The 26,956-nt window shown below is 36.8% G+C and overlaps 1 protein-coding gene across 3 annotated transcripts in view; it reads left to right on the top strand.

Moving 5' to 3' along the window:
- The window catches only part of LATS1 (large tumor suppressor kinase 1), a 36,063-nt gene extending 14,781 nt beyond the window's left edge, over nt 1-21,282 (top strand). For 2 of the 3 annotated variants that reach the window (XM_004011406.6, XM_042253150.2), the window contains exons 3-8: nt 1,821-1,968; nt 8,097-9,595; nt 12,015-12,597; nt 15,345-15,527; nt 15,722-15,828; nt 17,408-21,282. In XM_004011406.6, coding sequence (XP_004011455.1) covers nt 1,821-1,968; nt 8,097-9,595; nt 12,015-12,597; nt 15,345-15,527; nt 15,722-15,828; nt 17,408-17,917 — 3,030 coding nt within the window. In that variant the 3' untranslated portion in view covers nt 17,918-21,282. 3 annotated transcript variants of the gene reach the window in all.
- The last annotated feature ends 5,674 nt before the right edge of the window (nt 21,283-26,956 follow it).

The raw sequence follows: 26,956 nt of genomic DNA, 5'->3' as shown, positions 1-26,956 counted from the left end.
TCTATCATACAGGACTTATATTCCAAAGTTACTGATTTGAGGGTGCTCTTTTTCACACAGGCACTAACACCCCCACTTAAGGAACACTTGGTTGATATTGTTACAGATGTAACAAATATTTTACCATATAGCAATAAAATTCAAAAATAAAAGCATAATAATTAATCATCAAAATCACAAGCTGAAATTCTAATGTGCTTAAGGATATGGTTTTCACAGTGTTGAACAAGAATGGTGGATATCAGTTTTCTTACCAACTGAGATGGCACTGCCATGTGATAATAGCATAAATACAGTTTGCAGTTCACTTGGTTTAACAGTTTTAAAGTTAAGCACTCTGATGAATTTTAATTTGGGTGATTTGTATTATTTTAAATTTGCACATAAAGTGAGACTTACTAATCCTTTGTGTCTCACTACAAATTTGCAAAGTCTGATCACATAAAATGTGACCACAGTGTACCTTTTTATCTGTTGTCTAAGAAACAGGACACAAGAAGGACCAATACCTAAATCAGTGATAGCAGCGTTCCTCCAGAAATCCTTGTGTTTTTGTCTCATTGGTCAGAATTGTCATGTGGCCACTGTAGGTATAAGGAAAACTTCAATCAAAATCCTAGTAACTTTTTAAAGAAAGAATAGATCTTGAGTAAGCAGCAAGTCTCTGCCACAGCCTTTTTTCACTAGGCCTCACAGTCACCTCCAGTCATTTTGTGTAAGACGATTGTCTAACAGTGTCTGTTCCACCCATTAGTCTTCCTAAGCCGTTTTTCATTTAAAAGTAGTTTTTGAAATAGTAAATCCTATAGGACAAGTAAGTAGCTGCCTCCCTCTTGAAAAATGCGTATCAGTATACTTTCTGCATGTTAGTGTATAATCTGTGTTTACATAACATAAAGGATAAGGAACAGAGCAGGAGAACAAGCCGTATCTGAGCTCCAGGCACTGTGCTGCTGTGCTTTCACATATTTTCTTGTGTAATCCTCATGTCAATTCTGAGTGAATTACAGATGAAGAAATTGAGCTCTGAGATGTTAAATTAAGGTGCCAAAGTTCACTCAGTTTTAAAGTGAGGCTGGAGTGTATTTTTGCTTCTAAGCATGAGAAAATAATACAGGGCTGCTGGAACTCAGACTTTGGTTCCAGTTGATCTCAAACTCCTTTTTTTTTCTGTCATACCACATAGTCTCCTAAAGTCTTTGTATAATCATATAAAGTCTGAGTGTTTTCCCTCTACCATTTGTCCTATATTTGTGTCCTTAAACTCTTAAGAAGGTAGGAACCAGAATAACGTAGGTCTTTTACTAATAAACACACAGAGAAGTTTAATAAACTACTTTCCATGATGCAAAAGAGTGGTTTCCAGTATGTTGATTGATACTGTTTTTAACAATCTGATAGTCTCTGTTTATGTAAGAATGAAATTAAGAATGAGAAAATTCAGAAGCATGTTATGACTATATCTGGGAAAAAACCCTAGAAGAAAACAGGAATACTTTACATAAAGGTGAAAATATTGAAGAAACATTTGAAGGATTTGAGGGTTTGTTTTGTTTTCTTTAGTAATTTGAGATTGTATAGATTTTTATACTTTTACTGTGCTATACCTTGTAGCTTATTTATTTTAGCTATAGTAGTTTATACCTCTTAATACCCTACCCTTATCTTGCCCCTCCCCCTCATAGTAGTTTTACAAACAGGACATTAGATTATGGCTTGAGGCCTTGTTCCTCAAAATTATGAACTTCTCTAGTGGAAGTTATAGTGTTCTTTCCTTCTTATTAATTATATGATTTAAATTTTATTAAACTTCATGTCAGGATATGGTTATACAAGCTCTTCAGAAAACTAATAACAGAAGTATAGAAGCCGCAATTGAATTCATCAGTAAAATGAGTTATCAAGATCCTCGACGGGAACAGATGGCCACAGCAGCTGCCAGACCTGTTAATGCCAACTTGAAGCCAGGTGATTAATCATGGTTTTTTTTTCTAATCTTATTTTATAATATTTAAAAATATTCAAGTATATAAAATGTTTTATCCTAGGAACTGTTAAAAGCATCACAGTGAGAGTCTTAAGCCAGAATAATAACATTATAGTTGTTAAACCAAAATGAATTTGCAGATGGGGACCTAAAGTTCCATAGTTAATTCTGATAAGGAGCAGTCTAGGTTGAGAACTGCTTGATTGGTTATAATGCAACTGAAATATTTTTCTTTTTAACCATAAATATTATCATTCAGACTATTCATTTTTCATGTATATAATCTTTTCTTATTGTGAAACATGTTCGTCATAGATTTAGAAAGTAAAAGAAATAAAGCACCACTATAAATACCCACCAGACTTTGGTATGTTTTATTTCTTAGTCTTTTTTTCCTGTGAAAAATGAGTGGATTTATATGTGTGTATTTTGTTTATTGTTTAAGTGAAAGCAGCTGCTGCTGCTGCTAAGTCACTTCAGTTGTGTCTGACTCTGTGCAACCCCATAGATGGCAGCCCACCAGGCTCCCCCGTCCCTGGGATTCTCCAGGCAAGAACACTGGAGTGGCTTGCCATTTCCTTCTCCAGTGCGTGAAAGTGAAAAGTGAAAGGGAAGTTGCTCGGTCATGTCCGACTCTTAGCGACCCCATGGTCTGCAGCCTACCAGGCTCCTCCATCCATGGGATTTTCCAGGCAAGAGTACTGGAGTGGGGTGCCATCGCCTTCTCTGAGTGAAAGCAGAGGGCATATTAAAAGCTGCTTTATTCACTTACTTCACCGTGTATAACTTTCATTGTTATTAAGTGGCCTACAAAACACTTGGCTACAGTGAGATAGATTTGTCACATATGTTATTTAGCCAGCCTTTCATTTTTTGACATTTGCCTGGCTCCTTTTTTTTTTTCTTTTGGCCATTACAGACATACTGAAGTAAAGGCCCTTTTACCTAAGTCTTTGTACATTTCTGATGATTAGGTAAAAGTAAATTTTCAAGGATTTACGGAAAGTTTTTCTTATGGGCATACTTCATATTGTTGTGCTTCGCTTCATTGCACTTTGCAGATACTGCATTTTTTACAAATTGAAGGTTTGTGGCAACCCTGCACCAGGCAAGTCTGTTGGTGCCATTTTGCAAGCAGCGTTTGCTCAGTTCATGTCTCTGTGTCATATTTTGGTAATCCTCGAAATATTTCAAACCTTCCACCAATAAAGAGTATGACTCACTGAAGGCTCAGATGATGGTTAGCCTCTTTTTTTTTTAGCAATAAAATATTTTTAATAAGATATGTACATTGTTTTTTAGATGTAATGCTATTACCCACTTACTATGATATGCGTATATATATATATATTCATATATTCATGTGTGTGTGTGTATAAGGTAAACATAACCTTTCTATGCACAGAGAAACCAAAGTCTGTATGACTCACTTTATTGCATTATTCACCTTACTGACCTGTCCTAAAACTGAACTCACAACCGTCTCCCTCCAAGATATGCCCGTATTGCTGTCCAGAAAGGTGTTACCAACTTAGACTGTCCCAATCAGTTTAATATGAGAATGCCTGTATTTGTAAATCCTAGGTATTATCCTTTTCATATGTTTAATGGTTATGAAAGTACTGTCAGTTTACATCCACATTTCTTTGATCACTGGTGAGCTTGAATATTGTTTATTGATTGTTTTTAAATTGACATTTTAATTCTTTCTTAATCTTGTTTTTATCTTTTTTTTTTTTTAATTTTAAAATCTTTAATTCTTACATGCATTCCCAAACATGAACCCCCCTCCCACCTCCCTCCCCATAACATCTTTCTGGGTCATCCCCATGCACCAGCCCCAAGCATGCTGCATCCTGCGTCAGACATAGACTGGCGATTCAATTCACATGATAGTATACATGTTAGAATGTCATTCTCCCAAATCATCCCACCCTCTCCCTCTCCCTCTGAGTCCAAAAGTCCGTTATACACATCTGTGTCTCTTTCCCTGTCTTGCATACAGGGTCGTCATTTTTTATCTTGTTTTTATCTTTTTAAATTGATTTGTAAGAGGCCTAATATTTTCATTCTTTCATTCAGCAAATTTTTATTGGTCAGTTCCTTGTTTCAGGCCCTTTGCTTGGCATTGGGTATAAAGTTCTTGCCCTTTTTTGGAGTTGAGATTCTAGTAAGGGAGATCAAATACAGAAATACATGTAGAATTACAAGTGTGAATGAAGAGAGGAGAGTTATGTGATTCTGTGGACTTATACGATAGAGAGGTTTTTGACCTGATCAAGGACATCAGAGAAAACCTTCCTGTTAAACTGATAATGGAGCTGATATCTGAAGAAAGAAAGTGTTAGTGGGGATGGGTTTAGTGAGGAAGTTTGTTCCTACGCATGGCTTGTCTGGCAACACGGGAGACCTGGCTTCAATCCCTGGGTTGGGAAGATCTCCTGGAGAAGAGAAAGGCTACCCACTCCAGTATTCTGGCCTAGAGAATTCCATGGACTGTATAGTCAGTGGGGTCACAAAGAGTCGGACACAACTGAGCGACTTTTGCTTTGACTTTTCTTTCAGTAAGGTATGTACATTCGAAGAAATGAATGTGGCTCAAATGCTGAAAACAAGAGTATAAGATATGAGTGGAGAAGCACATAGGGGCCTGACTATGCAGGACTGTCTACTGATTTTATCCTAAGAGCAGTAGGAGGTAACAGAAACATTTTAAGCAGGGTAATGACATGATTCACTTTGTGTTTCAGAAAGATAGCTGCAATGGATGAAAACGAATTAGAGCAAAGGAGGGTATAGACTTGATAAGAAATACAGTACATAGGAAATGAAGGTAATTTGGACTAGGGAGATGGTGGTGGAGAAAATTGAATGAATTAAGAAAGAGATAGGAATAAAATTGATAACATAGATACAGATTGCATGTGGTGTGTGATAACAGAGTCGGGTGACTCTTAGGCTTTTGTATATAAAAATGGATGGTGAGGCCTCACGTTATAAAAGGGAATGCTCAGAAGACAGAGTTTGGTGGAGAAAGTTCATAAATCTGGTTTTTGACATAAGGTTTAGTTAGGTTCATTGAGTTATCCCAGTGAAAGTGTCCCATTATATTGCAGAATTTGTTGAAGATCCTAGCTTGATACTTCAGAATTCTTATCCAGTTTTCACCTCTTTTGTGTGGGGGTGGGGGAGAAGGGTGCAGTGCCGCACCACTTTCAGGGTCTTAGTTCCTTGACCAGGGATTGAACCTGGAACCAGGGTGATTCATGGCTTGTCCATGTGGATGTTGAAGTTATAGAATGTTGTCAGGGCTTAGCGGAGAGCATCAAAGTTAGAGTTTATGGGTGAATGAAGGTGAGCAAGTAGGTGTTCATTAAGTGAACATTAAATGAATGAGACCTCCCACAGATAGCGTGAGCTTCTAAAGAACTGGCTTTTTAAAAGAGAATGCAGAAATAACCATGAGCTAGAAACATAATTGGAGAGCAAAGAAGTGGAGCTCTACCTTTTAACCCAGTTTATTTTTTAAAGAAAACCTTAATTGCAAAGGGCTGAAAGGAAAGTAATGTCAGCAGATGATAATCTGCTTTAAGAAGGTAGGGGAAAGCTTGGAGCAGAGGTCAGTAATGGAGGAGCATTTGCTCGTCACATAGAATAAAAGTGTGTCTAGAGGGCAGTAGTCGGGGGTTTAGGAAGTAGAAGAACAGAGATCTTCATGGGAGGTTCATAGCAGTAAGGGTGGCAGTATACTTGGGACTTCCCTGTGGCTCAGACGGTAAAGAATCCTACTGCAGTGTGGAAGATCTGGGTTCTATGCCTTGATTGGGAAGATCCCCTTGAAGGAGGGCGTGGCAACCCACTCCAGTATTCTTGCCTAGAGAATCCCTATGTACAGAGGAACCTGGCAGGCTGCAGTCCATGGGGTCGTGAGGAGTTGAACATGACTGAGAAGCTGAGCACGACTAAGCACAGTGTACCTGAGGGTTGCAAGTACTTGAGGGTTGCAGGGATTTCATCTTAACTGGTGAAAGTGGGAGAGTGATTTGGTGCATTTGGCCTCAGCTGACTCTCCGAAGAAGGTAAGACTGAGCCTGTGGTCAGAGGACTTGTGTAACTTACCCAGAGTGATGACTGTCCCAGAAATTATAGCCCCAGGATGCTGACAAACTTATGTAAAATAGAGTGTTAAACTGTCCATTCTGAATATTTACCAGTTTCTTTTTCATGTGTTCTTAAATACATTTTCTCCCAGGGTAATGTGGTGTTAATCTTTCAAATTTATGAGTGTTTCTTGTTTGTTTTGTTTTGAATGATGCTAAGTGTTTTATGTACTTAAATCTATCAGTCTTTTACTGTATTGTTCTCTATATTTGTCATACTTCGGAAGACCTTCCCAGGAGGTACAAAGAAGTACCCCAGTATTAACAAATGTCCACTGCTTTTTTCCTAGTATACTTGTATGGTATCATCTTTAACATTTAAATGTTTAATCCTTCTGGAATATATTATTTATGTGTATTGTATTTTATACAAATGTATTTTACATATATTTTAAATACATTATATCAGCCCTTTTCTAAGCGACAAAACTATTTTGAACACATTTTTTTTCCTTCAGTATTGCATGTTTTCTTGCCTGTTTATTTGGAAATTCCATTAAATAGAGACTCTGTAAAATCTCTACCTTATTTAGTGTCTAGTTATCCCTTAACTTTTTTGTTTTAAAAGCCATACTGAAATATATTTAAAATTAGTGTTCTATTTATCAAAACTACAAATGGACGCATCCTTTGGCTCAATAATGCCATTTCTAATAATTTATCTACCTAACATATCTATGAAATGATATCTGTCCAAAATTCTTCATTGCTTTCAGAGGGGAGGGGTAAACCAAAAGATTGGAAACCACTTTAATAGCCATCAGAGAAACTGATTAAATAAATCTGGGTACAACCATGTAGTGAAAAACTATAATAACTTTTTTTTTACGTAAAAAACTGTTTTATATACTAATATAGAATCTTCTGTTTTTTTAAATGAAAAGACCCAGGCACAATAGTATATATAGGGGGTATATTATTTTTTTTAATTGAAGTATAGTCGATTTATATTGTTTCTGATGTACAGCAAAATGGTTCAGTTTTATATATATATATATTCATTTTCATATTTTTTCCATTATGGTTTATTACCATAATGGACATTAAATATAGTTCCCTTTGCTATACAATAGGACCTTGTTTATTCACTCTAAATATAATAGTTTATATCTGCTAGCCCCAAACTCCCAATCCAACCTCCCCCACCTCTACCCTCACCCCCTTGACAACCAGAAATCTATTCTCTATGTCTGTGAGTCTGTTTCTCAGATAAGTTCATTTGTGTCACATTTTAGATTCCACCTATAAGTGATATATGTTATTTGTCTTTCTCTTTCTGACTTATTTTGCTTAGTATGATAATCTCTAGTTGCATCCATGTAGCTGCAAATAGCAGTATTTCATTATTTTTTTTATGACTAATATTCCTGTGGGGGTATGTGTGTGTGTGTACACTACATCTTCATTCATTCATTTGTTAATGGACACTTAGGTTTCTTTCATGTCTTTGTTATTGTAAATAGTGCTGCTGTGAACACTGGGGTACATGTATCTTTCCAGATTATAGTTTTGTCCAAATACATGCCCAGAAGTGGTATTGCTGGATCATATGGCAACTTTTAGTTTTAGCTTTTTGATGAATCTCCATAGTGGCTGTACCAATTTACATTCCCACCAACAGTGTAGGAGGGTTTCCTTTCCCCTTTCTAGTACTATTTACCTGTGTATTCCTAAAATATCTTACTGATGACGTTGGTTACCTTCAGTGACATTGGTTGGCTAAGGGACAGGGATCCGTGTCCTTTTGTACTGCCTGAATTTTAAGCTATGAGAAGGTATTACCTAGTCAAAAATGGATAAAATTCTAAAATATAAAACCACATGCTGAAATTTTATTTTTGTAATTTTTGAAAGAGTAGTATCTTTTAGTAGGCTTAGAATTCCAAGCTAAATTTTTCAAAAGTAGGAGGTTAAAAAGCATGTTGTTTTTTTCTGTTTTATTCCCATAGGGAGTGTGCAACAATCAATTAACCGCAAACAAAGCTGGAAGGGTTCTAAAGAATCCTTAGTTCCTCAGAGACATGGTCCACCACTAGGAGAAAGTGTAGCATACCGTTCTGAAAGTCCCAACTCACAGACAGATGTAGGAAGACCTTTGTCAGGATCTGGTATAACAGCGTTTACTCAAGCTCATCCTAGCAATGGACAGAGAGTGAACCCTCCACCACCTCCTCAAGTAAGGAGTGTCACTCCTCCGCCACCTCCAAGAGGCCAGACTCCCCCTCCAAGAGGTACAACTCCGCCTCCCCCATCATGGGAACCAAACTCTCAAACAAAGCGCTATTCTGGGAACATGGACTACGTCATCTCCCGAATCTCTCCAGTTCCACCTGGAGCCTGGCAGGAGGGCTATCCTCCACCACCTCTTAACACATCCCCAATGAATCCTCCTAATCAGGGACAGAGAGGCATTAATTCTGTTCCTGTTGGCAGACAGCCAATCATCATGCAGAGTTCTAACAAATTTAATTTTCCACCTGGGAGACCTGGAATTCAGAATGGTAGTGGTCAGACTGAGTTTATGATGCACCAGAATGTTGTCTCTGCTGGCACTGTCAATCGGCAGCCACCCCCTCCATATCCTCTGACCCCAACTAATGGACAAAGCCCCTCTGCTTTACAAACAGGGGGTTCTGCTGCTCCGTCATCATACACAAATGGGAACATTCCTCAAGCTATGATGGTGCCAAACAGAAATAGTCATAACATGGAACTTTATAACATTAATGTACCTGGACTGCAAACAACTTGGCCTCAGTCATCATCTGCTCCTGCCCAGTCATCCCCAAGCAGTGGACATGAAATCCCTACGTGGCAACCTAACATACCAGTGAGGTCAAATTCTTTTAATAACCCATTAGGAAACAGAACAAGTCATTCTGCTAATTCTCAACCTTCAGCTACAACAGTCACTGCTATCACACCAGCTCCCATTCAACAGCCTGTGAAAAGTATACGTGTATTGAAACCAGAGCTGCAGACTGCTTTAGCACCTACACACCCTTCTTGGATACCACAGCCCGTTCAGAGTGTTCAACCTAGTCCTTTTTCTGAGGGTACCGTTATGCCACCTGTTGCTGAAGCTCCAAACTATCAAGGTCCGCCACCACCTTATCCCAAGCATCTGCTACACCAAAACCCATCTGTTCCTCCATATGAATTGGTCAGTAAGTCTAGCAAAGAGGAGCAGCCAAGCTTGCCTAAGGAAGATGAGAGTGAAAAAAGTTATGACAATGTTGATACTGGAGATAAAGAAAAGAAACAGATTACCACTTCACCTATCACTGTTAGGAAAAACAAGAAAGATGAAGAGCGAAGGGAATCTCGTATTCAAAGTTACTCTCCTCAGGCATTTAAATTCTTCATGGAGCAACATGTAGAAAATGTGCTCAAATCTCATCAGCAACGTCTACATCGTAAAAAACAATTAGAGAATGAAATGATGCGGGTAAATTTTTTTAATATTATTTTTTATTTTTATTGGAGTGTAGTTGGTTTACAATGTTGTGTTTCAGTTGTATAGCAGAGTGAATCGGTTATTCATATACATATACCCACTGTTTTTTATATTATTTTCCCATATAAGCCATTACAGAATATTGAGTAGAGTTCCATGTGCTATACAGTAGGCCTTTTTTAGTTATCTATGTAATCTATAGTAGTGTGTATATGTCAGTTCCAATCTCCCAGTTTATTCCTTATTCCTCTGGTAACTGTAAGTTTGTTTTCTACATCTGTAACTCTAGATCTGTTTTGTAAATAAGCCCATTTGTACCTTTTTTTTTCGATTCCACATATAAGCGATATTGTATTTGTCTCTTTTTCTGACTTCACTCTGTATGACAGTCTCTAGGTCCATCCATGTTGCTGCAAATGGCATTATTTCATTCCTTTTATGGCTGAGTATAAAACCTTTAAAATTTTCTATTTTTATACTTGATCATGCATTTGCTTGGTGTTTATTTTAAAATACTGTGTTCTAGTATTTTTATGCTAAATGTATTATCAGTTATTTAAAAGTCCGTAAACATTAAAGTACTTTAGATTATACCATTTTATTTTAGTATTTCAGGATTTACCCAGAATTTTCTGTAATAAAATTGTAATAAATTAAGAAAAGTATAATTTGCAGTATGCAGTTTAGGTATACATAATCCCTTTAATGGAAACTGAAGCAAGAGTTATTTTCTGGAGTTTACATATTATCTTACATTTTAAAATAAACTAGAAATATCTTAGTCCTATCTCTTGATAAACTTATGAAACATATTTTTACTTATAGTTGTTTTGGGGCTTAGGGGTTTATTCATCAGGTTGGTCTTATTAGAAGTGTCAGAGACATCTCCTTTCAGTTATTTCCCCTTCTAATGTCCTGAAATTATTAAAATCTACTAAAAAGGAGATCAGAATAATTAAACCCTTTAGATTAACTTCTGTTGTGATTCCATGTAACTCTCTTCTTTAGATACTATGGTGGTACTGTTATTTTTATAACATGTTTATAGTTCAGAGGTTTGACTCCCAGTCTTACATCTACTGCCCCAAATCTTAAGAGGCTCGTTTGTGTTAAAGTTTCTCATGACATTTGAGAGAGCTGTTCTTTTAAAATGATTTTTCTGGATCTGACTTCACAGTATAGTTACTCTTGCTATAAACTGAATTTTATTGTGAGAAATACCATAATAACCTATATGGCTTATCCATATTTAGCTCTTAGGATTTCTTACTAAAGTCTGTCTGTATGTATTTTCTTAGTTTATTTTTCCTTTTTCCTCTTCACTTTCACTAATAGCTGATTTAAACTTTTATGGTGTTGGAAGCTTTGCTGACTTCTGTAGCCTCCATTACTGTGTAGGCAAGTAAGATTTTAAGAGAAACAGTTCTTTACTAAGTCTGGCATGCCACCCTTCTTAAAAGATTTTGCATGCAAATGCCTATTCTAACAGAAGCATGAGGTTGCTGTATTTTAATTAGCTTTGCGTTTCTAGAGTTATCTACTTTTCAAAACAAATTCCTTTTCTATTTAGATTCTTAAATTAATCCTTTATTAACTAGTCATAAATAGACTGTTTTTCCTTCTAAATCCAGGTATTCTATGTCTACTTAGACACTGGTTTTTGGTTTTTGTTTTTATCTGGGTTTTTTTTGTATCTTCACAAGTCACACTGACTCTTCTTTGAAATGTTCCAAAATATCTAAGATACCTTATAATCAAACAAGTAGTCCCTTTGAAATAAGGTAGGACATACTCTGTGCATTTTGTGTTAGTGATGGCTGTGAGTCCTGCCTTTACTCTAATGCCCTGAAAAAGATAAAAGGAAAGACTGACTTATTAGTGAGTGGGTTGACTAGAGAAGATATTCTTTTGTTCTTAATACATCAGTTTTTTAGACTAAATGAACCTGGAGTGGAAGAATTTCTTTTCATGAAGACCAAAATGAGAATATTTGAGACATAGGCATTCTACAAGTGGATGCATATAATGAAAGCAATCTGATTATGTAGTTTGGGATGAATGTGCTGGGAGAGATAGATGAGGGTGCATGTTAACGTGTTTGGCGATTGCACACTGGGAACTCTTTTTTTAGTGCATTAGAGAGGAGTAGAAAGCTGACCATTGATAGCATCTTCTCCTTGCTCTCCACAGCAGACTCTGTATTCACCTTGTGTATCCTGTTAACTGTCCCTTATGCTGCACTGTTGATAATTAATTTTCTCTAAAATATATTCTAGATTTCTAACACGCTTTATTAAAAATTATTATGCATTTAACCTTTAAATATATATGCCTGAACTTTTTCCAAGCGATTTCTTAATATTTAGTATAGAAGATAATTCCTCATTTAATATTAAGTTTATTTGCCTAGGTTGGATTATCTCAAGATGCCCAAGATCAAATGAGAAAGATGCTTTGCCAAAAAGAGTCTAATTACATCCGTCTTAAGAGGGCTAAAATGGACAAGTCTATGTTTGTGAAGATAAAGACATTAGGAATAGGAGCATTTGGTGAAGTCTGTCTAGCAAGAAAAGTAGATACCAAGGCTTTGTATGCAACAAAAACTCTTCGAAAGAAAGATGTTCTGCTTCGAAATCAAGTTGCTCATGTCAAAGCTGAGAGAGATATCCTGGCCGAAGCTGACAACGAATGGGTAGTTCGTCTTTATTATTCATTCCAAGACAAAGACAATTTATACTTTGTAATGGACTATATTCCTGGGGGTGATATGATGAGCCTATTAATTAGAATGGGCATCTTTCCAGAAAATCTGGCACGATTCTACATAGCAGAACTTACCTGTGCAGTCGAAAGTGTTCATAAAATGGGTTTTATTCATAGAGATATTAAACCTGATAACATTTTGATCGATCGTGATGGTCATATTAAATTGACTGACTTCGGTCTCTGCACTGGCTTCAGATGGACACATGACTCTAAGTACTACCAGAGTGGTGAGTAAAATCATAAAATTTGTATGTATTCATATGACTTATTAGTGTAATAAAATATAAGATGATATTATCCCTGGATGGGAGCCAGAAGTCCTGGGTCAGGTCTTAACTCCATTGGATAAATGTGAGTGAATCCTTTAGATACTTAGATTTATAAAATGAAAGTGTGTGTTAGAATTAATTATTTCTAAATGTCATTAACATTTTTTAATTAATCTCTTTACATTTTGTTAATGTGAAATGTGTCAGACAAATAACAATTTGAAAATAATTTTTAATTTTTTAATTGAAGGATAATTGCTTTACAGAATTTTGTGGTTTTCTGTCATATGACAGTTTGGAAATAATTTTTAAATGAAGCCCCCTACACACCACTCAACTTAAGAACTAGGTTATTACTATTTTTGAAGTCCCTAAACAATCACTTCGTTTTCTTTCCTCCATAGAGGTAACCTTTATTTCAAAACTCCATAATCAGTTCTTTACTTTTCTGTATAGTTTTATGCATATCCCTGAACAACATACTACTTCATTTTGCCTACCCTTGAACCTTTATTTAAATGTAATCATTTTACATGTATTCTTCTATGTTGACTTCCTTTATTTGTTTGAGGTTCATCTGTGTTCCTGCATATAAATAAATGATAACATTTATTTTCACAGCTCTTTAGGATTCCATTGTATGACTGTTATACAGCTTGTTTAAACACTTGATGTGCATGATTCTCTTTAATCCTCACAATGTCATTGTGAGGCAGAGTGAAGAACCTGAGGCTAAGTTAGAAATTTGCCCATGGTCGGACAGAAAATAAGTGTAAGGGCTAGGCTTTGAACCCAGGTTTGTCTGCTTACAGGGCCCATGTTATTTCTGCTATACCACACTGCCTCACCAAGATCCCTCCAAGCACTAATGGAAGTGTAAGTCAATCTAACATTTGTTGAATACTTACCATGACTAGGTGCTTTATATATATTCTAATTTAATGTTCACAGCAATCCTCTGAGGTAAGTATTATTGCCTCCAATGCTTCTTGTGAACACAAGTGGATTTACATTAAATAGATAGAACTTAAGATATCTGAAGCTACTTTAAAGTTCAGGTTGCTGCTGCTGCTAAGTCACTTCAGTCGTGTCCGACTCTGTGCGACCCCATAGACGGCAGCCCACCAGGCTCCCCTGACCCTGGCATTCTCCAGGCAAGAACACCAGAGTGGGCTGCCGTTTCCTTCTCCAATGCATAAAAGTGGAAAGTGAAAGTGAAGTCGCTCAGTCGTGTCCGACTCTTAGCGACCCCATGGACTGCAGCCTACCAGGCTCCTCCATGGGATTTTCTAGGCTAGAGTACTGGAGTGGGGTGCCATTGCTTTCTCCATAATTTAATATCTCCCCAGATTTACCTGAATCTTATCTGGGGCTTATCTTAAAAATATGATTCTTAGACTCTCTTCCAGTCTTCTGATTGAAAATCTCCACTGGAGGGTAGAAATTATTTTTTAATCAAACATCCCCGTTTATTACAGATAGGTTAATTTCAGATTTTTTTTTTCCCCTAGGTGATTTCATCCAGTCATAGCTTTAATTACTACCTCTGCATCAATGACTTCGAAATCTCTCTTCAGAAATGTCCTCTCCCTTTCACACGGATTCCTAATAGGCCTTTCAAACTTAAGACTGCTAATCAACGATTCTTAATTTCTCCCCCTCCCTATTTGTTCCCCCTCCTTTTTGGTAAATTGTACTACCACCACCCATCCTTGATTCTAAATGTGTTCACTTTTCTCCATCTGTACTATTATCATCATAGTCCAAACTTAACTGTAATAGCCTCTTACCTGGTCTCTTTTTCACCCTTGTCCTCCCTATACTCTATTCTCTATATAGCAGTTAAAAGTTTTCCTTTTTAAACATATATCAGACCTTTTCATCACTTCAAGAGAATGAAAAGGTCTGATACGTGTTTTAAAAGAAATGCCTTCATTTAATACTTCTGTATATATAAGTATATTCATATGTATAAATACACACACACACACACATATGTATTCCAGTATCTTCACTGTACTTGAAGTAAAAGGCAAACCGTTTCTTTTGCTTGTAAAACCCATGTGCGCTGTCTCCTGCTCCATTTCGTTCCATTCTCCCCTTTACTAACCACACTGGTCCTCTCAAGTACTGTTGTGTGTAGAATGCCTTGTCTGGTTTTCATATTGTTGAGTTCCTCTTTTTTTCTTTTTAAACAAATGCCACCTCAGCACATTTGCCCTATCACCGCATGTTGATTCTCTGTGCGGGACACATCACTGGTTCTCACATATGTATTTGTTATATTTTTCCCCTACAGATAACCTGCCTGAGAGAAGAATATTGTCTTCAATTGTTAATGTTGTCATTTGCTGAATAAATGAAACACAAATCTAATTTGTTTGAAACTTTGTCCAGAATAATTGGAGAGCAGCCTGAATAACAAATTATCGGTCCTGCCTACTCAATAACTTTTATTGTCATCATTTGTTGTTGAGTAAATTACTACATCTTAGACTAATTTTTCTTAGTGTAAGATTTATCCTTTGGTATTTCAAGAGTACAGTCTCTAGTTATTAATAAGTACAGCGTCAGTGATTTGGCATACATTGTGTCTTAGCTTGTCAACACGGGGAAGTGTTGTTAACTTTAGGATGTCTAAAGATTAAACAGATAGGTCTACTATTGTTGTTTTTATTTATGTATTTATTTATTTTACTATACAGGTGACCATCCACGGCAAGATAGCATGGATTTCAGTAATGAATGGGGTGACCCCTCTAACTGTCGATGTGGTGATAGACTGAAACCACTGGAGCGGAGAGCTGCACGCCAGCACCAGCGGTGTCTCGCACATTCTTTGGTTGGGACTCCTAATTATATTGCGCCTGAAGTCTTGTTACGAACAGGTAGACGTTTGTCCTATAAAGAATCTCAGTGTGCCTGTAGACCAGGAGAATATGGTTAATGGTTCAGGTTTACAATAAAAGTATTAATTCTATAGTATAAATTGGCGATTTAATATTAATTTTCATTGTATTCATTCTGAGCAGTTTTTTCAAAAGTGCTTATGAATAACCATAAATTTGGTGTCTAATTTTAGGCTATACACAGTTGTGTGATTGGTGGAGTGTTGGTGTCATTCTTTTTGAAATGTTGGTGGGACAGCCGCCTTTCTTGGCACAGACACCATTTGAAACACAAGTGAAGGTAAGGTGTAGAATCTGTACCAAAATAATTGTTATGAAGCCCCAATACCATACACCTTTATCAGTCCTTTATTTAGAGCATCTTAATTTACAATTAAAGAATGAGCTTGTAAGGATATAGGAACCCACTGAAATTCCACGTGTGCTCTCCCCCGTGGGATTTTACCACCCCCATATCCTTCCTCATGCATATACTACATTCACGGTTCTTCCTCTTACAAGTTTTTAGTACCTTTTGAAGATGTATTCCAGTTTATTCTTTCTACTGACTGCTGGCTTTGTTTCCTTGCACGTACATTCTGGCCCCAAACTACTAACAAATGTCTGTATCTCCCTAGCATTTAAATGAAAAGCTGCTCACAATGTTGATCATAAATTATCCCATTTAAGAAACCTTTTCGTGGCTTTGTCTATAAAGTCCCAGTCTTTCCTCTGTTCCTGTGTTCATACCATTCCCTCTGTACGGAATACCCTTCTTTCTCTCCCATGTTTCACAACTTTCCCTCCTTTGTGTTTCACTCCTGGGCATTTTTAATCATTCTTTGAGTGTGTCTTGACATACTGTCTCTTCTGTGACACTCTACCCAAGTTATGTTCTGTCTGTCACTTCATTTAATACACTATATTTAAAACTTCTTCAGAATTTCTTTTGTTACAGGTTTACTGGTAATACATTCTCTCAGGTTTGTGTCAGATTTGTCTGAAAGTATCTTTATTTTGCCTTCATTTTAATGCATATGTATTACGAAATAAATGCATAGGTAGAAATACAAATATGTTTGTGTAGGTGCTGTGTGTGAAAAATTGGATGCTTTCTCCCTAAAGATGAAGAACAAGGCAAGGATGTCTGGTCTGAGTCTTATTCAGCATAGTTCTGGATGTCTTAGCCAGTGTAATACAGCAATGAAAGGAAAAGCATAAAGGTTAGGAAAAAAAACACTTGCTTTATTCACAGGTGGCATAGTTTTCTATATTGAAAATCTCAGGCAATCTGTGAAAACCTCCATAGAACTAATAAGTGAGTTTAATACAGTTGTAGGGTATGAGAGTAATATGTAATAATCAATTGAATAGGTGAGCCAATTCTAAAATTCATTTGGGTGGACAAAGAAACTGATAACAAAAACAAGTTTTTAAAAGGATAGAGTTTGAGGAATCAGCTACTTGATTTTAAGACTTAAGAGGAAGTTACACTAATCCAGATAGTATGATATCGGCAAGAGGAAAGAATGAGTGAACTTAAAGAAAAATCAATAGAAATTATGCAGTCTCAACAGCAGAGAGAAAAAAGAGTTTGAAAGTACAGTAACTTCAGGGACTTCCCCAGCAGTCCAGTGGTTAAGACTCTGCACTGTCAATGCAGGAGGCATGGTTTGATCCCTGGTCCGGGACCTAAGATCCCACAAGCTGTGTGGCGTGGCCAAAAAACAAACCAAAAAAATAAAGTGAAGGAATGTGAAATACCATGCAATTTATTTAAAAACACACAAATAGTCCAGTAAGACTTCTTCATATAAAACTTGGAGGAAATTTGTTTTTCTTACCTCTTTCCTTCTAATTTTTAAAAATCTTCTTTAAAGGTTATCAACTGGCAAACATCTCTTCACATCCCACCGCAAGCTAAACTGAGTCCTGAAGCCTCTGATCTTATTATTAAACTCTGCCGAGGACCAGAAGATCGCTTAGGCAAGAATGGTGCTGATGAAATAAAAGCTCATCCATTTTTTAAAACAATTGATTTTTCCAGTGACCTGAGACAGCAATCTGCTTCATACATTCCTAAAATCACACACCCAACAGATACATCAAATTTTGATCCTGTTGATCCTGACAAGTTACGGAGTGATGATAATGAGGAAGAAAATGTAAACGACACTCTCAACGGATGGTATAAAAATGGAAAGCACCCTGAACATGCTTTCTATGAATTTACCTTTCGGAGGTTTTTTGATGACAATGGCTACCCTTACAATTATCCAAAACCTATTGAATATGAATATATTAATTCACAAGGCTCAGAGCAGCAGTCAGATGAAGATGATCAGCACACAGGCTCAGAGATGAAAAATCGTGATCTAGTGTATGTTTGACACACTAGGAAATAATTATAATGAGGATTGGCAAAAAGGCCTGAAACGCAGGGTTTTTTGAAGCTCTGAGAGTAAAATTATGCAAATATGACAGAGCTATGTATGTGTGCTCTGTGTACAATATTTTATGTTCCTAAATTATGGGAAATCCTTTTAAATATTAATTTATTCCAGCCTTTTAAGTCAGTAATTTAGAAAAAAATTTGTTATAAAGAAAGTAAATTATGAGCTGAATATTATAGTCAGTTCTTGGTACTTAAAGTACTTAAAATAAAAAATAGTGCTTTGTTTAAAAGGAGAAGCCTGTTTTCTATGTGTACATAATGCTAAATAATTTTTAAAAACAAGAATTTTTGAAATTTTTTTGAAAGACAGTTTTAGTTTTATCTTGCTTTAACCAAATATGAAATATATCCCACATTTACAGAGCTGGTTTTTTTTCCTTTCCCCATAACTTTATTCTTAGAAAAAATAAGCTATAGAAATGAAGGCATCATGGTGGTGAGTGTTCCTAGGCTAATGATAATCTGTATAATTCACATTTGATAAATTCAAAGTTGAATATGAATATAAAATATGAAATACAAAAATGAAATATAGTATGCTCATCCAAATGAAAAATAGTGCAGCTTATCTTTTTTCCCCCTGTGTAGAATATTTAATTTTTTTAACATATCTCAAAAATTAATGACTTTGAAGGAAGCAAATCACTACATTTTTCTTTCCATACTGGTATTTTTAATGCTGCTTTAAGTTTTTAAAGGGAATAAAGCTGCCATAAATTAAAAGTTTTAGTACTAAAGCTAAGATCTTTCATATTTTGACTTTGAGATTAAAAAATAATAATAATTCCACATTTTAAGCAGAGATTATTTTCAACTTCATATAAAACTTTGATTAGAACTTACTTGTGAGTACCTTTTCTATATAGTGATAGTTTGGATTATGTCATCAATAATGTTATAGATTTGCTCTTTCAAAACAGTGCTGCATACATGGACTGTTACTGGCAAAGGAAAGTCTGGCTGTTTGGCAGCATTTTACCTATGTCAGATTAATTGGTGAAAAAAATTATTATTATGTAACTCCTAATTAAGGTGGCCATTAGTAATTAGGAAAAAATACATAGTGGTCTTTTAGAAAATTCAAAACCTTATAACTTATTTAAAGTTAAATAATATGTCTTTCAGCATTACTATTATATATAATACTTAGGTTTTAAGGACAACTTGTTGTTTCATACCAAAATACATTTAGCTTATCTTTTAGGAAGGGGGAAAGGGCTCTATTCTAACATTAGTAAAATTTGTATTTTATTTGCTTAAGCTCCACTGGTAGGGAATTGTTTTATCAAAACTTAGTATCTGTGGATAAGAGGCATAATTTTAGTGATTTTCAAACTTATTCGTATAAAAGCTAATGGAATCATATATGTAAGTAAAATTAAAGGCAAAAAAAAAGGCAAAGCCTGTTCCAGTTGAATTGGGGAGGACAAAGATTAATTAGCTCACACTTACAGCGTTTTCATAGATGGCCTTCTCAGAGCACTACATAACCCACTATGTAATGGTGGGTCTTTGGCAGTTATTGGTCATTTTGAGAATCTGATGAAAATTGTGGGCTCTGTTCCCAGAAAAATGCATATCAACAGATAATGTCTAAGATGTCGCATTGCAGTTGGATGTGTTGAAACCTGTCACTACTCTTGGTTATGGACCTCTGGTCCTATAAGAACACTGATATATTAAATTAAGAACTTGGCTTTAAATTTACTGATTAGTGCTCAGATTAGCACATCTTGTATAAACACTGATAATTTATGATGAGAAAGGTCTGTACCATGTGATAAGATATCCTTGTGAATGCCTGTCTTTCTGGTATAGCGCTCCACTTTAAACACACCCTTTCAAGGGCACTAACATACATGTTTGACTTGTTTCAGGCTTAATGTAGAAATATTTGAAGGACCTCTACTCAGAACTGTGAGAAAATGCACTGTGTTAGATGGCAGCCTTCACTTCATGGAGCATTTAATTAGTCCTGTAAAATTCTATGCAAAACAAATTAGTTCAAGAACTTTTGTTGTTACTCCCCTTGCTCTTCAGGCTTTCTCAGATTTATTGAAATTTCCATTTAGTTTTTATTTCTGGACTATGGTGCAATACAGTACAGAACCAACTTTGTTACAGTTACATTATAGAAAAACTATGGTGCTGTCTTCCCCCTCTCCCCACAAAATCTGTGTTGCCCTTATTCCTCAAATGTAACAGACACTATAAATATTGTATCCTTTTAAATTTCCTCTGACAGTATAAACTTTTTGTATTTAAAGGAAGCAGTGTACAAGCCTTTAGTATCTGCATTTTTTAACAGTTTGGATATACTGTCATATTCGCAAACTATTAAACTACATTCAGCTGACTTATTCCCAAACTATATCCAGTCTTCCAGTAGGAATCTGGTATTTCCTGCCAAAAAGATTAGACCAATGTCAAAAATCTATATGCTCTCAGTTGAAATAGAGTGAAAACACTGATCAATCATGTTTTCTTTTTAAAATAATTTTGCCAGTCATTAAAAAAAACTTGCTGTCTTTCTTATACTTTCCCCTTTTATGCATATCAATGGTATTTATGAAATGTGTTCTGTAATTATATAATTGTAGATAGTTATATATTGTCCAGTGATGTCCTAAGGCAGGCCCTGTTTCTATATCTTTTCTACCTTATTTGTAATAGAAACTATAGAATGTATGACTAAGAAGTCACTTTGAAATTGACTTTTTAAAAAAGTTATTACCTTCTGCTGTTGCAAAGTGCAAAACTGTGAGTGGAAATGATTTATTCTGACTTAATAATATGTTGAAATTAGAGAATACAGTGGGAGGATTTTTAGATATTGCTGCTGCTGTTACCTAAGGTACTTTAGACATTTTTTCTTTAATAAACAAAAATAAACAAAAATCCCTTTGGTATTTAAAGTAAAACATTTAGCCTGTTTGTTTTAATCTAAAACAAAAAGTAATTTTGGTCAATATAATGGTATATTTGTAAAGCGCCTTAATAGATCCCTTGTGAAGGCACTATATACCACAGTTTACTTTTATATTGTATTATGTATATAAGTATTTTGTATTAAAATTGAATCAGTACAACACTACAGTTTTATAAAGTAATGCTTTGTTAGGAAAAGGAATTACAGCTTTGCAATATAACTGAATTGTTTTGCATACTTATGAATGTAGTAGAAATGAATAATCAGCCTGTGTTTTTAATGAATCTATTTGTATTTTCCCAATCATTTTCTCTAGTGTAACATTTGCTGGGATCATAATAAAAAAAAAAAGCAAAATTCAAATCTTTAAATTATGTGTGGAAAGCTTTTAGGGTAAGTTGATTTTATTAATTCAAAATTTTAATCTTTTTATTCTCAGAAAATTTATGGTAAAAAATCTGATACTTTGGAATTAAAATATATATATAGCTAATGATAATTCCTACTTAGATTAAGGCAAACTGAATGGAGTTAGTGTAAACCAGTAAAATGTTTTCATTTTGTCCAATAGAAGTACAAAAATAGTTCATGTTAAAGGCTTCCTTTAGGTCAGTACAGGTTTAAAAAATTAATAATTTTCAATTATTAAACTCTGCATCTAGTATCATTTGAGTTCAGTTTATGATTTTTAAAATGTGAAGTTATTGGCTAATCCCTTTTCCTTTATTTACAGTCTTTTACTTTATCACATGAACTGCCTACCAAATATATATGTTATTGTTATACCTTAAATCCATTTTACATGGATGAACAAATATTTGGGGTTTTTCCCCCCCTTTTTCAAGTATTACCATCTTTCTTAGGTCTCCTTTTATCCTCTTGTCTGCACATGCTTTATATTTGGTCTGTATGAGACTGTTGTGTAACTGATGCAAACTGCATTATGCTTATGACTCATTTTACTACTACTTTTTAAAATTTCCTATTAATTATTTGTCCTTTTAGTTACCTAGCATATTTTTGGTGGGTGAGAGGTGATAAGGACTCTATGCAACCAACCCATTTTCCCTTTTAATTGTGTTAATTCTTGTATACAGTGTGTTTCCCTTCATATGTCATCACCATCGTCATCCAAGAGCTCTCCACCAGGCTGGCTGTGGTTTCAGCAGACCTGCATCACAGTTGAATTTCTCTTTGCCCAAGCTTATTTCCCCTGACTCCCACACCATCTTCTTGCTGACAGCTGAATGGGAGACATGCACTGCTGGTCTTGGAGCATCTCCCGTTGAGGTGGGGGGCAGCTTCAGCCACAGACACTGGTGGCAGCCCTTCTTGGGAGCTCTTCTGCCACGTGAACCGTGGAGCTGGCCGGTGCCATTGTGGAACCCTCCTGGCTAGTTCATTAGCTTTGTCATTTTAATACATTTTGGATCCATGTTTGACGTGCTTAAATTGTGACCACTGTTATGCCAAATGCAAATACACAGACAGTATATCAGCTTACGTGTATGAAGGCTAAAGGGAGGATATCAAGTTTATGTTTGAAACACAGGCAGTTATTGTTCTCCTAAGTAGCCAGTCTTCTCCCTTCTGTAAAGTCACCCAGAGATCCTGGAATCTTAGTGGATTCAGAATCTGGGTGGGGCTTTGAGTTGCGTTCCCTGGAGAAGGGTTAAATCTGTTCTGTTGAGGAGAGGGGTATTCTCGAGGGTACCTAGCTTGCAGAGGGGCTGACACAGGCTGCTCTTGTTCTCCAGCTTCCATTCTGTTTTCCTTTTACTAACACAGCCCCGCTCCGGCCCCGACCCCTGTTCATGTTTCAGCTGTGCCACTAGCGCACGTATTTCTCATGTTCCCTTGTAATTAATTGTGCCACGTGACTAAGGTTTTGACCAATGGGATATATGCAATTCTACTTCATACCCTTGAAATTAATATTGCTAGCCTGCTGCTCACTCCTTCCTGTTGCTGAACTCATACCCTAACTAAATTTAATGTACACTTAATGTTAGTGTATAATCTGATTTCCAAAATAATTTAAGCAGGCCATTTTATACTTCGACTATTTCCCATGTAATGACTCATGAAATTCAGTTATTTAACTAGTACATTTTCTGATTCATCATCTTCACCCCTCGTTCGGTTAAACTAATTTGGTTGAGACCCCCATCAACTCGCCTGAATTATTGTAAGAACTTTCTAATGAGTCTTTTAACTTCATTCAGGTCCTTTAAGTTGATTATCCAACTGTCAACCAAATGACATACTTGAAAGATAGTTCTAGATTCTAGTAGTATGACCAAGTAAGCTCCTGATGGATTGACTATCACACAACTACAAACTAGAGGGCGAAATAAAAACCTACCTAAGGATACTGAAGTGGAACAAAGAACAGGCAGATTCTGGGTGGAAGGCATCCTATCTAAAAACGAAACTAATTTGAGATGCTGCCCAACAGAATCAAACCAAGTTAACTGCCTGGCTCTTGTTCAGTCGCTAAGTCATGTCCAACTCCTTGCAACCCCAGGCAGCATGCCAGGTTTCCCTGTCTTTCACTTTCTCACGGAGTTTGCTCAGATTCATGTCCATTGAGCTGGTGATGCTATCCAACCATCTCATCCTCTGCCGCCCTCTTTTGCCTTCAGTCTTTCCCAGCATCAGGGTCTTTTCCAGTGAGTCGGCTCTTCACATCAGGTGGCTTCCCACTATATAAGCTTTCATATCATTTGAATTTGAACTATGTGAATGCATTGCCTATCCAAATATAAATACATAAAATGGAAATAAAAAACAAAATCTTGGGGATTTCCTGGTGACTCAGTGGTAAAGAATCTGCCTGCCAATGCAGGAGACATGGGTTCAATCCCTGATCCAGGAAGATCCCATCTGACAGGGACAGCGCAACTATTGAGCCTGTGCTCTAGAGTCTTCAAGCTGCAAGTGCTGAAGGCCACATACCCTAGAGCCCATGCTCTGCACTAAGAGAAGCCACCACAATGAGAAGCCTGCACACTACAACTAGAGAGTAGCCCTCACTTGCTGCAGCTAGAGAAAAGTCTGCACAGCAACGAAGACCACACAGTCAAAAATGATTAATATTAAAAAAAATCTTTAAGTCCAAGTGATGGAACTGGGCTTAGACTAAGCAAGACACACTTTTAATGAGACAGGCAAAACGAAAGAGCTGTGAAAGTGAGTAGAGACGTTTGCGTGGTCAAAGTATTAGGATTAGGTTATGTGGCATAAGAAACCCAAACAAAGACTGTTAGACACATGATATCTGGTTTGATTCCAGGAAGATCCCCTGGAGTAGGAAATGACAACCCACTCCAATATTCTTGCCTTCTAAATTCCATGGACAGAGGGGCCTGGCAGGCTACAGTCCAGGGGGTCACAAAGATTCAAACACAACTGAGCGTGCACACACGCATAAAATCCAAAAAACAACTGCTTAGACTGACTAGAGTTGGCAGTCAACACCTGGTATAGCAGCTCCACGGCGTCAGTCCATACTTCATCTGTACAATTCTGCTATCTTCACACAGCTTATATCCTAAAGGTCATTTATGGTCAGAGATGATGTTCTAACCTGATAAGAGGGGATGGTGTGACTGGAAGGGGTATTTTCAGGGCCTCTCCCTGTAAGGTACCTTCCTAAAAGTTCTATATGACACTTCTGCTGGCCAGAAGTTAGATCAATGGCCCACCTAGCTGCATGAGAGTCTTGGAAAATGCAGCCCTTATTCCAAGAAGCCCAACTTAATCAAGGAAGACTTTGATATTAGCAAAATGAGGACTTGGTGGACAGATGGTAGCCTCTGTCTCAGTGAGCAAGTTGAGGGAATTTCAACCGGATAGCTCCTATTTTCTCCAACAAACGTGGACATCACTTTGCCAACAAAAGTCCATATAGTCAAAGCTATGATTTTTCCAGTAGTCATATACAGATATGAAAGCTGGACCATGAAGGCTGAGTGCCAAAGAATTGATGTTTTCAAATTGTGTGCTGGAGAAGACTCTTGAGAGAGTCCCTTAAACTGCTAGACCAAGCCAGTCAATCCTAAGGGAAATCAATCCTGAATATTCATTAGAAGGACTGTTACTGAAGTTGAAGCTCCAATACTTTGGCCATGTGATGCAAAAAGCCAACTCACTAGAAAAGACCCTGATGCTGGTAAAGATTGAGGGCAACAACAGCAGAAGGGGACAACAGAGGATGAGATGGTAGAATAGCATCACTGACTCTGGATATGAGTTTGAACAAACTCTGGGAGATAGTGAAGGACAGAGTTGACTGGTGTGCTGCATGCAGTCCATGGGGTCACAAAGAGTCAGACAGGACTTAGCAACTGAACACAAGTTTCTCTGAAGGTGGAGATAAAGTGATTGGCTGAAAGGTCGGAAAGGGGTATGTGGCTGGCTTGAGGACAGTGGTGCAAGTCTGAAATAACTAACGTGAAGAGTAAGAGAACTGAAGTGGGACATGCAGAAAAATATGTGTCAGGTGGGGAGATCCGTAATTGTGCATTAGTCTTCAAGGTGGTGTGATTTTTTTTTTTTTTTCCCTATGGCATTCAGCAATCTGGGAGCAGCCAGTCTGTGACAGAAGCTATTATTTAGGAAGGAAGAAGCTATTATTTAGGAAGAATACTACTTAGGAAGAATGGAAGCTATTATTTAGGAAGAACATTCTTATCACTATTCTTAGTGAGATAGCACTGAGGATCTATCTCAGTTTGTTCCTGCAAATACTGTGACATAATCTGTTAATAAAAATTCAGCAGATTTGTGTGTGTGTGTGTGTGTGTCTGTCTGTCTGTCTGTCTGCACTGTGTGGCTTGTCGGATCTCAGGTCCCCTACCAGGGACTAAATCCAGAATCCTAACCACTAGGCTACCAAGGAACTCTTTTTTTTTTGAAGATTCTTAATCATCTACTGTAAGCCAGGCATTGCCCTAGCCAAATGGAGGAAGTATGTAACTTTATATTATTTACCTACTGGGCAAAGTGAAAGTCGCTCAGTAGCTTCCGACTCTTTATGACCCCATGGACTATACAGTTCATGGAATTCCCTAGGCCAGAATGCTGGAGTGAGTGCCCTATCCCTTCTCCAGGGGATCTTCCCAACCCATTAATTGAACCAGGATCTCCTGTATTGCAGGCAGATTCTTAACCAGCTGAGCTATCAGGGAAGCCCAAAAGAGGGCAAAGAGACAGCAAATACATAATGTTGAGAAGTAGTCTTCATGTTGTTCCCTTCTGTGTAATTCTCTCTCCCCTCCAAACCTTTCAACTCACAGTTATCAAATTAATCTTTCTATTCCTTTATGTATTATGCATTCATTTGAACTTTGAATGGTTCCTTGACACCTACTGAATAAAATTTGAACTCTTTACTGTAAGCGCTTACCTTTTTAACCTAATTTTTGTTAACTTTCCTGTATGTATCTTATGATCCTACTGAATCAATGTCACCATACACCAGGAAAAACTCATCTCTAGTTGCTCTGAGTCCCAGTTTGGATACGATCATTTTAGAGGGGTGGAGGTTGTAGAAACCACACTGTAAAAGAAGAAATGACTAGTGTAGTAGTCATGAAGGCGGAACACAAATATGTTTCTCAATGTCCCATCACTTTGAAGTCAGCCTTGGCCACATGACTTGCTCTGGCCAGTGAAATGTGGGCAGAGGTGGCACATCTCACACCCAGAAGTTAGACAAATTATCTCGTTTTCTGTTTTCAACTGTTCAATGTCCCCAGTGCCTGCCTCCACTCTACATGAACATACAGAGGAAATGAGAAGAAAAAATTTCCTGGTGTTTGAAACCTCTTCAATGTAGAGGTTACTACAGAATACTCTTAATGACTAAAACAACAGAATACCCTAGTCTCCCCAGATTAGTACAACCAGTAAGAAACAGTAGTGTAAGCCACTAGTTGGATGGGATTTTTAACTTAACTTCATTGAGGTATAAATTATGTACAGTAAAATGTACCCATTTTATGTGTACTGTTCAATGAGTTTTAATGAACATACACACCT

Source organism: Ovis aries, chromosome 8, assembly GCF_016772045.2.
Source record: "Ovis aries strain OAR_USU_Benz2616 breed Rambouillet chromosome 8, ARS-UI_Ramb_v3.0, whole genome shotgun sequence".
NCBI classification, from domain to species: domain Eukaryota; kingdom Metazoa; phylum Chordata; class Mammalia; order Artiodactyla; family Bovidae; genus Ovis; species Ovis aries.
This window is presented reverse-complemented; position numbering and strand designations above follow the sequence as displayed.